Below are 15,750 nucleotides of genomic sequence, written 5' to 3'. Positions count from 1 at the left end.
AAGCTCCTGCTCTGAGCGTAAACACCATTTAAAGAACGTCCGCTGAACACTGAACAGTTACAGAACTGATGACAAATCAACAACACGATGAAATGAACGTCACGTTTCTCATAAATAACTCGTCAACGCGTCCTGCAGGAGTTTGTCTCCACAGAGGGACGGAAGAGAAAAGCTCTGCTGAGTCGCCCGATGAGAGAAACTTTAATTACAACAGCGGAATCAGTGACAGCGCGTCTGATCGATCAGTGAACTAATCACTTGTTTGTTCGGCGGCGGCGGCGGCGGCGTGCTGCCTTCAGGTCCTTTGAATCCTTTCGGTTTGGAGGACAAAGTAACAGGATATCACAGCATCAGCATCAAACTCCGCTTTGTTTATCATCAATTAGCTTTCAGCAAAGTGCCCACAAGATGTTTGTGGACTGAACGCCAAAGCAGAGACGGAGGCGTTTCTGAGGCGAGCCCGCCACGAGTCTGCAGCCGTCGCCGTCATCAGCGGCCAGATTTCAATCACCAATCTATGCTAATTGGGTTTTCAGCAGCAACAGAGCGCTGCGCCGCACAGATGAATGGCAGTTGATAAAAGAGGTGAGTGAGGGACGGAAACAGCCTTTTTCTACACCCTCCACCTATCAGAGCCCTCGCCGCAGAGCCACGGCGTGCTGATTGGTCGACAAAGTAAAATTTAATTGAGAGTTTGTGACGTGATGATCGTATGGGGAGCGTGATCGCAAGTCACGCTCCCCATCGGTGGGCGACCCCCCCCCCCGCGTTTATCACAGGTGAAATGCTGCGTGGGCCGGCCGGCATCCGCTAACGGGACTCTGCAGCGTCACACCAGTGTTGCCATGGAGACTCATCACACAGCAGATGAACACGACAAGAGGAAATAAAATAAGTGAAGAAGAAGCTCAATCTGACTCAAGCCTCTCGGGTTTGTTAAAAAAGCTCGGTCTTCTTCATCAAGACCCCCGGCCGCTTCCCATCAGCCTCTGGGAGAGAGCTGGGGATTCGCCTCTGACGGCGAGGAGGAGGCCCGGCGGCGAGGAGCAGCAGCAGGCGACGCTCTGCTGGTGCTTTTACACTGAAGAGAAGTGTGGCCTTCCTGTCTGATCCACAGGTGTCTTTACTGGATCAATAACTGCTCCGCCCACTTTTTAAGCCAATCAAAATCAAATCAAAAAGCAGTTTTACTCTCAGCTGAGGAGCGAAAACGTCCGAAGAAGAAGAGAGAATTCATTATTCATTATTACTGATAAATCTGTGGATCTTTGTCATGTCCTTCTGTCGCTGACTGAAGGCCTGACGGCTGACTGCTGCTTCTCCACAGGACTGGCAGCTAAGGCTCATGGGAACTGTAGTATTCAGAGACCTCCGCCAAAGGGACTGGTGGTCAGAGCGTGAACCAGCTGACCGACGTCCGAGGATCAGACGACGATCGTTGAAACTTTTATAAGAAACGTGTGGCTGCATCACGTCCAGGATGAGGAGATGTTTACAGAAATCAATGAAGCTGATCAGACAAACGTTTAACAGACTGACTCTGTGCTGTTTTCAGGCTCAGGTGGATCCAGGTGTCGTGGAGCTGCTCACGACTCGCTCCTCCAGGGAGAAACACGGCGCTCCTCAGCGTTTATCTGAGGCCAAACCCAATCACCGGCCGAAGCAGAAGCGACCTGAACACCACGGACAGGAATGTGGCTCGGAGCTGCCGCCGTAATGAAGACATTCATTTGGCCGGCGAGCGGCCTCGCACCTTCAGCGAGAGCATGGAGTATTGACCGCGGCGGCGACAATCACAAACCAGGGAAAGGTCAGTCTATATTAAGTGAAGGGCCGCCGCTGCTCCACTGATCATCCCCGCTCTGCTCTCCTGACCGCAGATAATCAGAGGATGAAAAATGGCAGCAGGAGCATCAGGAGACGTTATTGGTGCTGATTAAATGGACGGTTAGCGTCGGTGTGCTGAGGCTCTGCCGGGCTCGTTCACATCGAGGAGGAGCCTTCACATGTCCAGATGTATGTCCACCCAGATGAGATGTAAGACGCTTTCACTGACCGCTGATCTGGGAGCAGTCCGTCCTGGTATTTGAGTGACATGCAGATCAGGGTCGACCCCCCGCAAACTACAAACTACCCATAAACTACCAAAAATAAATGACTGTGGTTCCTTTTGAATGCGTTTCCTCTCTTTAAAGACCAGATCTGATCCAGATTCACGAAGCTGAAGATCCAGACGAGGACGAAGGTGAGCGACAAACAGTCTGCTGATCAATAACGTGTGAAATCTTTAGAAAGGCCTCGACTTCTCCCGCCTGACCAAAGATGACAGTCTACGACCTGCTGGCTTCACCTTTCTACGGCACAGCTGACTCAACTGAATACTGAACCGGGATTGGCATCCCATGTTTTTACAGGAACATGGATTCTGTGAGAGGCTGATCAGAAGTTTCCTGATACCTTTAGAGTACGACGACAGAGTACCACACACACACGCACGCGCGCGCACACACACACACACACACACACACACACACACACACACACACACACACACACACACACACTCTCACACACTCTCACCGATCCACCTGAACGTCGTCCCAGCCTGAATGCAGCTCTTCTTCTTCTGCATGAAGCTGATTTTATGATCTGAAGACGTTTCCTGCTCAGTGATCAATACTCACTATTGGCATTCTGAGCTATTGATCAGTGAACCCAGTCAGTGTCTTTCAGCAGGACTTTATATGTCGGTGTTGTCCTTCATCAGGTTTCATGAGTCAAACAGCTGAGATGAATTAATCATCCTTCATTAGTCAGATCGATGGTTTGATCTTAAAACATCAGAAATCTGTGAAAATGCCTCAAACCGCTGTCTAAAGGCCGGATGACGTCATCAAACGCCTCGTTTTGTCATTAGACCTAAAAAACATCTAAATGTGCTTAAATGGAGTTAGCAGCCTCGATGGTTCAGTGCGATGTTCTTTCACAGAGGGAAAGCAGGAAAACTTGTTTCACTGATGCACAGAAATTATTCTGCTCATGGAAACTGAATTAAAACACACATTCAATCATGTGACCAGAAAAAACAAATAAACAACAAACAAGTTCCAGCTGACTGAAACAAACGTTCAGCCTGACGTTTGTGAACACTGAGCTCAGTGATGGAGGGACGGAGGAGGAGGAGGACAGCTGGCTCTCCTGCAGAGGCAGGGAGAGGCTGGGGGAGGAGGGGAGAGGATGGGGGTGTTCGCTGCCTGAGCAGGAGGGTCTGAGGGGGGAGGAGGGGCCGAGCTGGAGGCCAGCAGATGGACCCCTGCAAACAATAGAGGCAGACAGATGCAGCCACAAAGAACAGCGACCACACACTCCACACACACACACACACACACACACACACACACACACACACACACACACACACACACACACACACACACACACACACACACACACTCCAATGCACAAAAACCAAGAGGCAACCTCCAAACATGGACGTGGAGGCTGCAGTTCACCTGACGGCCACCAGGTGCTCACAGAACCTGAACATTCAGCTCAGACGACCTTTGACACCAAACTTCCTGTCAGCCTGAGGACACGGCCGAGGTGTGACTCTTTAAGTTTGCTTGTGTTTGTGCTATTTGTTGGTCACATGACTCACTGATGGATTCCACACTGTAAAAAGTGTCAGTCCATCAAGTCGCTTCCTGACAAGCTGAATTTCTCAAAGTGTTTCCTAAAGAAATCCACTTTTCTAGAATTTGACGTGTCTTGAAATTACAAAAAAAATGTATAATGTGTTTTCTGAAACAAGTATTTTTGTGTACTTTTTGTCCACACGCTGTCATGAAGAGGACGAGCTGAACATCTGCTCCTCCTCTCAGATATCTGAGAACTTCCTGCAGTCACCCAGGGGGCTCTGAGGGGACAAAGGAGGGTTTTCTGTCACTCCCAACCCCCCCCATCAACGGAGGGGCGACACAGCCTGAGGCGGGGGGGAACATCCCAACACACTCATCCATGCAGGGGAGGGGCCTCCGTGTGATGTAACATGGAGGTCTGAAGCTGGAAGCCTCCATTAGCACCTCCACAAACAAAGCAGCTGCAGCAGACCCCAAAGAGTCTGCTGGACCAGGTCTGAGGGACATCCTGCACCCACAAGACTCTGTATGACCAGTACCAGGGGACACGGGGACAGCTGTCAGCTGGCTCTCCCCCTCCTACATTTCCCACAATGCAACTGGTTAGTCCTGCAGTCTGTAACACAGCCTCAATGTTTTTATGACGCTTACAGACGTGAGATCAAGTCTGATGACATCAGCATGACATCAGCATGACATCAGCGGTTTCAGACGATCTGATACTGCATCTCACATCAAATCAATATCTCCTGATTGATGATCCTGACAGCTGATGGACGTGATTCTGTTCAGCGCTGCGTGTGATTCAGAGGAGAACAGCGAGACGACGTTAACGATGACGTTAACGATGACGTTAACGATGATAGAAACTTTCTGATCTCACGCTGCTGACATAACGACGAGAAGGATTTGTCTTTCTGAGATAAGAAGCTCAGATAATCATGATGGAGAGACTGGGAGCTGAAAATAATTCTCAGTTTGCTCATGAAGAATTTTTCAGATTGAAGTGGTCAGTGAGACGTTCACAGAGTGGACGGACAGAGCAGGAGGACAGAGTGGATGGACAGAGCGGCGTCCATGTTTCAATGTATGCACGCAGCCCGTCATCACTCTCTGTTTCCTGTTTACTCGCCCACGTCTGACAGTAATCTCTGCGCTAAGGCCCGACCGAGCGTCCTCCCTGCCGGGACGTGCTGAGGACTGACAGTCGAGCTGCTGCGGAGGACGTAAACGAGGCATCCTGTCCAAACAGGGAGGCTGGAGACGGACTCTGCATCCGAAGAAGAGACGAGACCGAGGCTGGACGTGGACCTGAAGACCTGCTGAGCCAGAGGACACCTCCGCCGTCTCCTCTGTGTCTGATGGTCAAAGTCCGTCCATGTTTCCTCTGAACGGTGCGATTCAGACTCAAACTGGAGATTCTTATTTGAATGGCTGAAGCCTTCTGATCAGAGTTATGGAGGATCACATCTGTCTCTCTGCCTCCTCCTCCTCCTCCTCCTCCTCCTCCTCCTCCTCCTCCTCCTCGGCTTGCTGAGTGTGACGACTTTCAATATGAGTGTGTTTGATTTGAGGCCAGCGGGTAAATATTGACGGAGTGCAGCTGAATGAAAGCGCTCCACGTCTCCGATGAGTTTCCTCTGCGGGCCGAGGAGGTTCTGCGAGGAGGTGGCTGGAGGACATCTCTGTCCCCTCTCTGCATCCGTCCCGCTGACCGCTGCCCCCATCGGCACGGCTGCTGTGGACCGTCAGTTCCTCCAGCACAGCCCTGTCCATCACCTTGTCTTCGCTCGTCCATTTTGTCTGCATTCAGACGCCTCGGCCTCTCTGCCCGTTCAGGTCAGACTGAATCATGAAACAGGACTGAGGAGCAGCGAACGCATGAAGAGACCCTGACTGCTACCTGAACTAGTTCACTGTCCAACTCCATGATTCACTCCACACAGACAATTAAAGGCGGCCTTAACAAGCGCCAGCTCGCCATCGAAGCTCTCTTATCCGCAATCACTTCAAATTAGATCCACGAGTCAATACCACGAGTCAATATTTAATTTGCTCATAGCAGGTGGTGATTCAGCCAGAGGCACGGTGGACCGCCGGCACAGGCCGCCATCGTCAATCAGCAGAGACGCGCTGAGCGTGGACATACGCAGGCCGTCTGTCTGAAGATTTCAGCCATCCTCAGACGAGATCACATGAATGAAGCTCTGCACGCAAACACCGAGCGTGAAGTCTGGACTCGTGTCCAACCGACGTGTGAGGGTAACAAGGACATTTCAAGACACAAAAACAATATTCAGGAAACCCTCCGATCAATGACACTCCAACCGAAAGGCTGTGGTTCGTCATCAGAGGTCCAGACGAGCCAATCCAGCAACACGCTTCCAAAACACGACTAATCCACAGAAAGACGTCCCGTCGTCTCAAGGTAAGATCGCAGACGAGCTCATCTTCCCTGTTTCAGCTCCAGGAAACAACATGTTGGTTTCAAAATGGCTGTCGCACTTTGACCTTTCAGCTGACACCACTCTTGTCCAATCAGGAGCTTCCAAAAAGTGATCAACTGCAGCTGACGGTGCATGATTTGCACTTCGTTTAGCCAATGAAATTTTAAGAACCAGGAAGTGCTTCAGAGGGTCATCTGCCGCCAAAACAGGAAACCAAATGCAAACACATCTGTTTCAATGAAACCCTCAGATCTGAAGCTGGGCAGAGTGAGGCTTCCTGCTGGGTTTTCACTGCGAAAGGTCAGACGAGTCATCGATTCACTGCCTTTAAGGAACATCGTTTCCCAGAAGGCCACAGTCAGTCAGCTGAGTGGACCGCTGAGGAGCAGGTGGAGACTGAACCATCGCAGCTCTCTTCAGCGACCTCTGAAGGTCCATTTCTGATTTAAAGGATGAATTTTAGACTCAAAGTCTACTTCAGGAACAACCAGTGTCTGAATGGTCCTTAATGGAGCATTTGTCTGACCCGGGAGCCCAGGTGCATGCTGGGATATTCTGTGACTCCCCAACACCGGGCTGAAAATGGGCCTGTTTTGAGGGAAAGGAGGCTGGCTGGCAGAAGCTCCAGAGGCCTCCTGAGGATGGTTAGCAGCTTCACTCTGTGTCGTATTGTGATGTTCACCATTGATCTCCCTCTGCGCTGAGTCTAATTACGCCTCAGGGAGGTAACAAAGGAAGGTGCTGCGCAGCGTACTCTTCATTACTCGGCCGGAGGAAGACCTTGGCAGCGGCTCAGTTGAGTCTTCAGCCACAGAAACAAAAAAAACATGGAGGACTTGTGTTTGTCTGCCTGAGACTGCCCCGCTCACCAGGAGGAGGAGGAGGAGGAAGGGGAGGAGGAGCAGGAGGAGGAGGAGGATGAGCAGGAGGAGCAGGAGGAGGAGGAGGAGGAGGAGGAGGAAGGGGAGGATGAGCAGGAGGAGGAGGAGGAGGAGGAGGAGGAGGAGGAAGGGGAGGATGAGCAGGAGGAGGAGGAGCAGGAGGAACAGTTTTTCTCCTCAGACAGACAAACAGACTCTGACTTCAGACAAAGTTCGGCTGAGTATCACCAACATCTGATGCTCCATCTGATCGCAGGATTGTAGGAGTACGTGTACTGAAGTACTGCATTTGAGGAAACTTTCAGGTAATTGTACTTCATACTTGTACTCGTCTACAGTCATCTGACAGCTGAACTACTTTCCAGTTAAACATCTACGTGCGAACATGTGACAACCTTAGAAAACACGTGGAAAGCACAACGACTAATCAAACCACCAACTACTGATCTGCCGACCCTCTGAGGGCCCGACCCTCACGTTGGGCACCACTGGACTACACTGGCTCACAGTATATGAAGTATTTAGGGCGGCTCCACCTGCAGCAGCTCCAACAGGAAAACGCTGCTCTGACACTGAAGTTTCAGTGTGAACAAAGTGCAGAATGAGTACTTTTACTTTCTAATGCAGGACTTTAAGGTACATTCAGCTGCACAGCAGGGTCTGCAGTAATACTGCTGTCTCTCTGAGACAGACCAGCAGGCTGTCTCTGAGTGCTGCAGACACACAGTGTCCATGAGGTGTGGCGGCGTTCATACCTGTCCGTTCTGCAGCTCATTGAGGCCTTTGCACAACGTCTGGTTCTGAAACAGAAGAAGAAAAACGAGTAAATCCAAGTGAAACTGAATTTCCTGAACTTCACACGCTGACATCGAGGAATTCAGCTCAGAAACTGAAAGTCCAACACATTGGACAGACAAAAGAAAAAGTGCTGAAGTGAAGAGAAACCAAACTGTAATGATCTGTCCGTCTGTCTCTCTGTCTGTCTGTCCATCCGTCCATCTGTCTCTCTGTCCATCTGTCTCTCTGTCTGCCCGTCCATCTGTCTGTCTCTCTGTCAGTCTGTCCATCTCTCCATCTGTCTGTCTGTCTATCCGTCTGTTTCTCTGTCTGTCCGTCTGCAACACCAGCTGGGCGCGGTCAGGTGCTGCAGCCAGCACACCTAAACTCAGGTGACATGCGTAACTTCCTCATCTTAATCCCGCCTCCTAAACTCTGATTGGTCCTTTCTTGCGACCTCGGCCTGGCTGACAGTCACGTGACACACAGTGTTCTCAGACAGAAAGAAAGGTGTGCAGTGTGACCGTGTGGAACCAGATTAATCCTGAATGAAGTGAAGACAGTCAGAGACGCTGATCGTTAATGTGAAGCTGATCAATAAGCAGGACAGTTACTCATCGATGGACGTCTGTTCGCTCTGTGCTCACACTGATCTTCATCAAACTTCTGTCTGATCGTCTTCATACTGCAGTGACCGACCGAATGGATCACGACGACCAGCAAGAGGACAGGAGGACGAACACGGCCACTGCGCGTGAAGACGGACAGAAACATGGACAATAACCGTTAGATCAGAGCGTCTGACGAACGGTGTCAATCAAAGTCAGCACACAAAACGTAAAATTAACTTTGTTTCCTCTGCAGAGCGTCTGCGCAGACGGTCAGAGCAGAACTCAGAGTCTGCGCAGACTCTGAGGTCAGAGCAACGGTGTGTGTGTGTTCAGAGGAACGGTGTGTATTCAGAGGAACGGTGTGTGTGTAGATGTAGGTGTGTGTGTAGATGTAGGTGTGTGTTCAGATGCAGGTGTGTGTTCAGATGTAGGTGTGTGTTTAGATGCAGGTGTGTGTTTAGATGTAAGCGTGTGTAGATGTAGGTGTGTGTGTAGATGCAGGTGTGTGTTCAGATGTAGGTGTGTGTAGATGCAGGTGTGTGTAGATGCAGGTGTGTGTAGATGCAGGTGTGTGTGTAGATGTAGGTGTGTGTGTAGATGCAGGTGTGTGTAGATGCAGGTGTGTGTAGATGCAGGTGTGTGTGTAGATGCAGGTGTGTGTAGATGCAGGTGTGTGTAGATGCAGGTGTGTGTTCAGATGTAGGTGTGTGTAGATGCAGGTGTGTGTAGATGCAGGTGTGTGTAGATGCAGGTGTGTGTTCAGATGTAGGTGTGTGTAGATGCAGGTGTGTGTTCAGATGTAGGTGTGTGTAGATGCAGGTGTGTGTAGATGCAGGTGTGTGTAGATGCAGGTGTGTGTTCAGATGTAGGTGTGTGTAGATGCAGGTGTGTGTTCAGATGTAGGTGTGTGTGTAGATGCAGGTGTGTGTTCAGATGTAGGTGTGTGTAGATGCAGGTGTGTGTAGATGCAGGTGTGTGTGCTTCACACACTCACTGATCGTGGACGTGACGTCCAGCAGCGAGCGTCATTCTGAAAACTCTGAACTGACTCTTCTTCTCTCTGACAGGAAAACAAATGGCTGAACGTGGTGGATTTGGATGTTAGCCAAACTCAAATCAGACTTTTCTGATTGGTCGGTTTGAAAATCGCTTTTTAAATGCACGCTGAGGTCGTAAACGAGCAGAGAGGAGGCTGCGGGCCGGACGGACGACGTGAAGCGAACCCTCCGTCGCTGCTTCAGGACACGAAACGCAGAAAGAGCCGTGGACGTCGGGCTCAGTTTGCGGATCAAACCGGCCGACGTGTTTGTTTGTCCTTTGCTGCTGAAATACAAATGTTTGGTTTGCACGAGATAAAGATCAGCTCGTTGGAGAGGAGGACGGCCTGCATCCGAATGACTGTTTTCTCTCAGCACATAATCCTCCCCCTTCCCCTGAATGCAACAAAATGAAAACAAATGGCATCTCCCGTATTTACAGCCAGAGCATCTGTTCACAGCGCGCACAAACACACACACAAACACAGCCGGCTTTTGCTTTCTTGTTAGCGTTTGGACGGGGAGGCTTTCTGGGAGAGCATTAGCACTGTTTGGCTAACTCTGACGGCTTCATCTCTCAAAGCTGCAACCGTGAAGCCTCGTGGGAAACGGCGGCCACCTGGCCAGCTGCTTCCACCGCCTTCCTTCCAACGCTCCCGTCGAACGCGGCCCAGGCCCCACGTTCAACACCCGCCAAGTGCCTGCAACGTGTCTTTGGTGGTTTAATCAACAAGAGGAAGAAGCCAAAAGAAGCAGCTTCTCAAGGCGATTACGTTTGAAGGGTTAGGGTCAAAGGTCACAGAAAAGTTTACTGAAGACAGACACGATGAGGACAGCTGGACAGACATGTTCAAACAAGGAGGTTTATCCCCTCAGGAGCTGGAATATCAAGGCCATTGGCTTCGTTGTCCACATACAAAGGGTTCATCCTCTGAGGGCCAAGAATATCTACAACAGCTGGCACACGGGCATAAAGTAAAGAAGCCACTAATATTACTGAGATTCATCCTCTGAGGGCCAGAAACATTCACAAGAGACTTCATGGATGGACAGGGCAGGAAAGACCAGGAGACACCGAAAGCTTTGAAAGTTCTGCTCTGAGGAGTATGAATGTCCATTGCTAATGTAAAGAAAGTCCAGTGCTAAGCATCTAAAATATCTTCTGATAGGACAGAGTATTGAGCAAATTAATGTTTAAGGTCGAGGTTCAGGAGAATCTGATGGAAACATCTGGAGACCATGAACAGAGAAACAGAAACTCCAGCACTCTGTTTTTTAATATCTTGGCAAACATCAAAACGTGGACCGTTTGGACTCAGGCTGGTGCTAGAGGAGGAAACTCTGGGGATCATCCTCTGGAAACCCAAAATATCTGAAGCAGACTTCCTCCACCGTGACGTGAATACGGTGACATGGTTCTGTGTGTCCGTTCTTTTGGATGGAGAGGACAGACACTCCAGCCTCTTGGCAAGCGAGCCTGATGTTGGGACACTGGCCGGAGAAGCCGATCACTGGAGGGAGCTGCCCGGGGAGCAGAGGAGGAGGAGGAGGAGGAGGAGGCGTGAGGAGGAGCAGGCCTGTCCCCAGTGTGACGGCAGCGTGAGGCCGAGACATGCTCCGACATGCCGGTGTCCAATTAGAGGTGTGGCTGTCACACATTCACGGCTCCGGCAGGAGAAACAGCCTCTGAGTTACAGTGAAAGTGACGGCGGAGCGTCTTTGAGGACGCCGGTGGACACTGTGTCTACATGTTAATTAAAAGAAGCAGCTGTTCTGTCATTTCTAGACAAAATACTTTTTCTTTGCAGCAGCTTGGCTTCTGTAACCAAACAGGATTGTTCAGCAGCAGCTCCTTCAGGTTCTCTGCCCACTTTCTAATAAGGGTTAGGGTTAGGGTCACTTATAGGAGAATATCCTTTGGGTTCCTGTGGGAGGACAAACACAGCCTCAGAGATTTATTCATTAAGCATTAATATCTTATTTGTGGCATTAATAAAGCCGTTAGTCACAGCTGACGAGCCTGAACAAACACTGGAATGAATGAGGCTCGAGGGTGGAGCCGAGGGGAACTCCAGCACGTCTCTCACACAGCGTGCTGAACACATCACTGCCTGCAAATGTCTTTAAATAAAGTCAAAGGAGTGAGAAGTGTAAGGACGGGCTCAGATCTGATCTCTGCTCTGGATTTAAGAACCAAAAACCAAGTCAGAACTGCACAAACCTGAAGCTTAACCTCAACCGCCATGTCAGGTTGGTGACACAGTCTACGTCTGAAAAACATTAACAATCAGAGGACTTATGTCCACGCATGACGAAGAGCAGCGCGTCCACGCTTTTACTTCAGCGAGTCTTGTCTCAGGTCCCAGAAAAGTCTTCTTTGAGACGCTGGCTCTTAGTGCCTCATAGACAGAATGTGAATCGCTGCCACTTTAAATCTCGCAGTGATTCTGGACCTGAAACTCTTCCTGCACCTGAGTCAACAAACAACAAACAAGCCTGACTGCCTTTTATTGCTTTTTACTTTTCAAAGGATAAAAACATGGCAGCCCTTCAGAAAACCACAAATCTGACCTAAAGTGCCTTCACAAACGCTGGATTACACATTGAAGGCCGGACAGGTTGCTGCATCCTGCTTCTGCTGACACCTGAACACCTGAGCAGCAGCTCATGGGCTGAAGGGGAAGATTTAAACATCTTTCATCGTTTCAACCCTGCTGCAGCTCTCTGATTGGATTGGCTTCCAGTTTCCAGCCTGTCTCTTCAAACCCGGAGCTTTCAGGCTGCCGCCTGCTGAGGCTGTCGATAGCCGGCCTCTAACAGGTCACCGTGGAGAAAATGATTGAGTTTTGCGGCGCTGCAGATGTGGCGTGGTCTCTCCGTTTGCCTCCAGGAGCTGCAGACGACGCGCCGTCATTGGTTCTGCTCTGAACCTGCAGGCGGACGGCTGCGCCCGTGTCGGCATCTCGCTCCGTCTCCAAGCGATCACACAACAAATTGCCTTTTCATTAGATTCAGGTAAATGAAATTGTCTTTCGTCTCTGCTGCTGCACGCGTGACAGCGAAGTCGTCCATATTCAGACAGAAAGTCCATTACGGCGCTGACAGGACGGCAGGCTGTGGTGTACAGGACAGCGTTACAGAGGCCTCACTCGTTCATTTAACCCTCACAGAAAGTCTCCCCTCACCCTGTCACAGTGACTGATGCTGCAGCGCTGAGCGGACACATCTTGATGAATGTCCTCACACTGGTGGACATGAGCAGAGGAATATGGAAAGCACACTGTACTCCAGCACTCCCACCTCGTCTGCTGCGGCTTTGCTTTGTTTCTACGGGCTCTTGTCTTATTTTTGTCCATAAATCCTCTCACGTCTCTCATTCAGTCTGAGGAGTTCAGCCGGCAGGGAGGGTCTCACCGAGAGACGCTCTCAGGTTACATCACAGGAAACGTAGGCTCGTGTTTTAGAGCCGCACTCGTACGACTGGCTGAAAGCGAGGACATCTCCACCTCTGCTGCTTCGATTTCGGTTATTTCTGTCTCTCACAGTCTTTATGGAAGCGTGCTGCTCAATCAATGTCTCATTAAACGTCCGCCCAGCGGCCGCGAGCTTCACTTTGTCCTCGCCGAGCGGAGCTGGGCGGGAAGCACAGCAGAGGTCAGCGGCGTCTGCGATGTGTGTTTACTGAGACGATAACAGGCGAAGAGACGGGACAACCTGCATCGTGTCCAGCTGCAGGTGAGGGTCCAGCCCTTCGTCCTCATTTGAATTGGGTGTTTTACAGAGCGAATGCCGTCAGAGGCTGTGAGATCAGGCCTGCAGCCCTGCTTCTGTCAGCGCTGCACGTCTGCATCCTGTCTCTTTATTTTTACAAGCAAGCCTTGTTATATTTGGCATGTTGCTACGGAAACTGGCCTTCATTTAAGAACCATTGTTGCCTCTTCCACGAAGGGTAGAACAAACTGTGCCGAGGCTTTTCTTTCATTTCTGAAGCGTCCCTTTGACACGGAGCTCAGGTACAGCAGAGTTTAACGCCACGCTAAAGAGCGTGAGGAGGAAAACTGCAGCAAGCAGGTCATTATTTTTCATTAAGCAAAGTCGCACAGTAATCACTCTGCAGTCCAAACCCAGATTCAGCTGACCGTTGAATAATGTGCAGCCAGCACATGCACACACACACACACACACACACACACACACACACACACACACACACACACACACACACACACACACACACACACTGTAGCCAGCAGCTGTGGACAGACAGTAGAAGGACTGTACAGTCCTCAGAAATAACAGCGCCTGCAGGCAGCGGCGCCGCTTCAGCTCGCGCCTGATAATTGGGTTAATTTAGCCGTTTAGCGTGATGACGCCCCAGGACGGCGCCCAAAAAGTCCACAGCAGGGACAACAGTTGTGACAAAAACTAAAGAAGAGAAAGGAGGCGGCAGCGGCGGCAGCGGCGGCAGCGGCGGCAGCGCTGACGGAGGGGCTGCTGACAGCCTCCATGCTGGTTCTGCTTTATCTCTTTCTCTGGGGCAGTTCTGTCCAAACCCCATTTATTTTTAATTGCTTTTGTCCGCATCTTTGTTTACGTCTCTGCGGCCTCCGATAAGCAAGGCAGTAATGGGAAATTAATTTGAATACATTTACAGAGGTAGCTGAAGTGTTAGCCTGTAAAATCAAACAGTGCTGCAGAGCGCGGCGTCCCTCTTCTTCCGACACCGACATGAAGCTGCTGTTGTTAGTTTTCTGTGCACCGTTCACATTTCCATACGCCAGCTCACAGAGCAGCTGGTGTCCCCGACGGCCTTCATGTAAACACAATGTATGTCAGAGGGCAAAGACGCTGCTCGCAGCGTCTGGACGGAGGGTCACGGCGGCTGCAGAGCACCAATGCTGAAGCTGAAACAGTCAGACCGTGTCAGCCCGAATATCAGGAGCCTGTGTGGAGCATCAATACAGCGTTAAACAGGAAGTGGGCCGAGCTGAAAGTGCTGGCTTTACTTAAAAACACCTTAAGGGCCCCGAAAACATGGCCGCCGGCGTCTCTTCTTCATGTGTTTCTTTTGAACGGATCACATCACATTAAAGACTGCAGCGTGAGACCTCGTACTTGTTCATCAAGATGTCTCTTCACTGGAGGTGAGGACCCTCAACCACACGACGAGGAACACACCACACCAAAACTCGTAGGAACAGAAGGGCTGTCCACACACTTCTGTCCATGTAGAGCATGAAGAGACTGTCTTAAATGTCCCACAAAGCTGTCTTTTCATGAACGTGACCCAACTACAGAGAACTACGTTTCTGTTAAATCCTGCTTTTGTTGCCTGGAGTTTGGAGTCAGATGGCTCTGAAAACTACAGCACCCATAAGGCTTTTCTGCCTGTTGGCATGGTGACAGCAAAGCATCTCTTCCACCCGTCCTTCAGCCCTTCCTTTCTGCTGTTTTGATGCATTCATGTGCCGTCAAAGAAGTGGGAACAATGACTCTGAAAGCAGAAGCGCCTTATGGATTTTGCCCTTTTTAGCCGCTGCGAGCACGTTTGGGTGGAGCGAGGCTGTTATCGTCCCTCCTCACGTTTCCTTCCTCTTCACTCCAACACTACATCCCGTCGCTGCTTTTCAGCCATCACTCACGGCGACCTTGTCGAGGAAAAACAAATTAAAGTCCCATTTATTATACGGCGCTCTTTGTTAGCGCCTGACTGGCAGCACAAGGACGGCCCCCTCCACGGCTGCATTTAACCCCAAACCCCAGAAACACTCCGCAGACGATTCAGGTTTCTTCAGCTGCTTTTGATGAACTGTTTGTGGTTTTATTAGCACGGCAGTTCGTCTCCGTCCAGCTCGTCCTCTCAGAGGACAGATGACACTCGCTCACACACAGTTATTTTTCATTCAGTTCAGTCTTGAACACTGTGGACGAGCTTCAAGAGCACTTTTTCCACCGTGCTGTCCTTCATCTCAAGGTCATCCTCAAGAGCCATTGAACCAAATACAAACCTCACGAAATGTTCAGATCTTACAAAAAGTCTCTCAGAGGGACAAAGCATAAATCTGCATTCTCAAGTTTCTTCTTGCCAACAAGTCCACAATAAGACTAAAACGATGGAAAGCAGCGCTGCAGCAGATGAAGTCCTTCATCAAATGTCCTTTTAAAGCGTCCATGAAGACAAGCATTAAAGGCTCGGGGCTTCCTGAGCCCGCTGCTCACTGGACATCATGGATCATTTCTAAAATAACATCCAGTCAAACAGTTTTGAACAAAGCAGCTGAGAAAAACTGCTCATACTGATGTCATGACCCAAACGCTGCATTCAAGGACATCAGTGAGTTCACACTGAAGGTACTGGA

At 50.3% G+C, this 15,750-nt stretch overlaps 1 protein-coding gene across 6 annotated transcripts in view; it reads right to left on the bottom strand.

The window, feature by feature from the left end:
- Positions 1-15,750, bottom strand: part of phf21b (PHD finger protein 21B) — a 63,955-nt gene that overhangs the window by 25,861 nt on the left and 22,344 nt on the right. For 4 of the 6 annotated variants that reach the window (XM_070991576.1, XM_070991575.1, XM_070991579.1 and 1 more), the window contains one exon: positions 7,722-7,766. The exons of the other annotated variants lie outside the window; for them this stretch is intronic. In XM_070991576.1, the coding sequence (XP_070847677.1) occupies positions 7,722-7,766 (45 nt within the window). The remainder of the gene's footprint in view (positions 1-7,721; positions 7,767-15,750) is intronic. 6 annotated transcript variants of the gene reach the window in all.

Source organism: Chaetodon trifascialis, chromosome 22 (genome assembly GCF_039877785.1).
Source record: "Chaetodon trifascialis isolate fChaTrf1 chromosome 22, fChaTrf1.hap1, whole genome shotgun sequence".
Lineage (NCBI taxonomy): Eukaryota > Metazoa > Chordata > Actinopteri > Chaetodontiformes > Chaetodontidae > Chaetodon > Chaetodon trifascialis.
The sequence above is the reverse complement of the archived record's forward strand: the minus strand, read 5'-3'. Positions and strand labels throughout refer to the sequence as shown.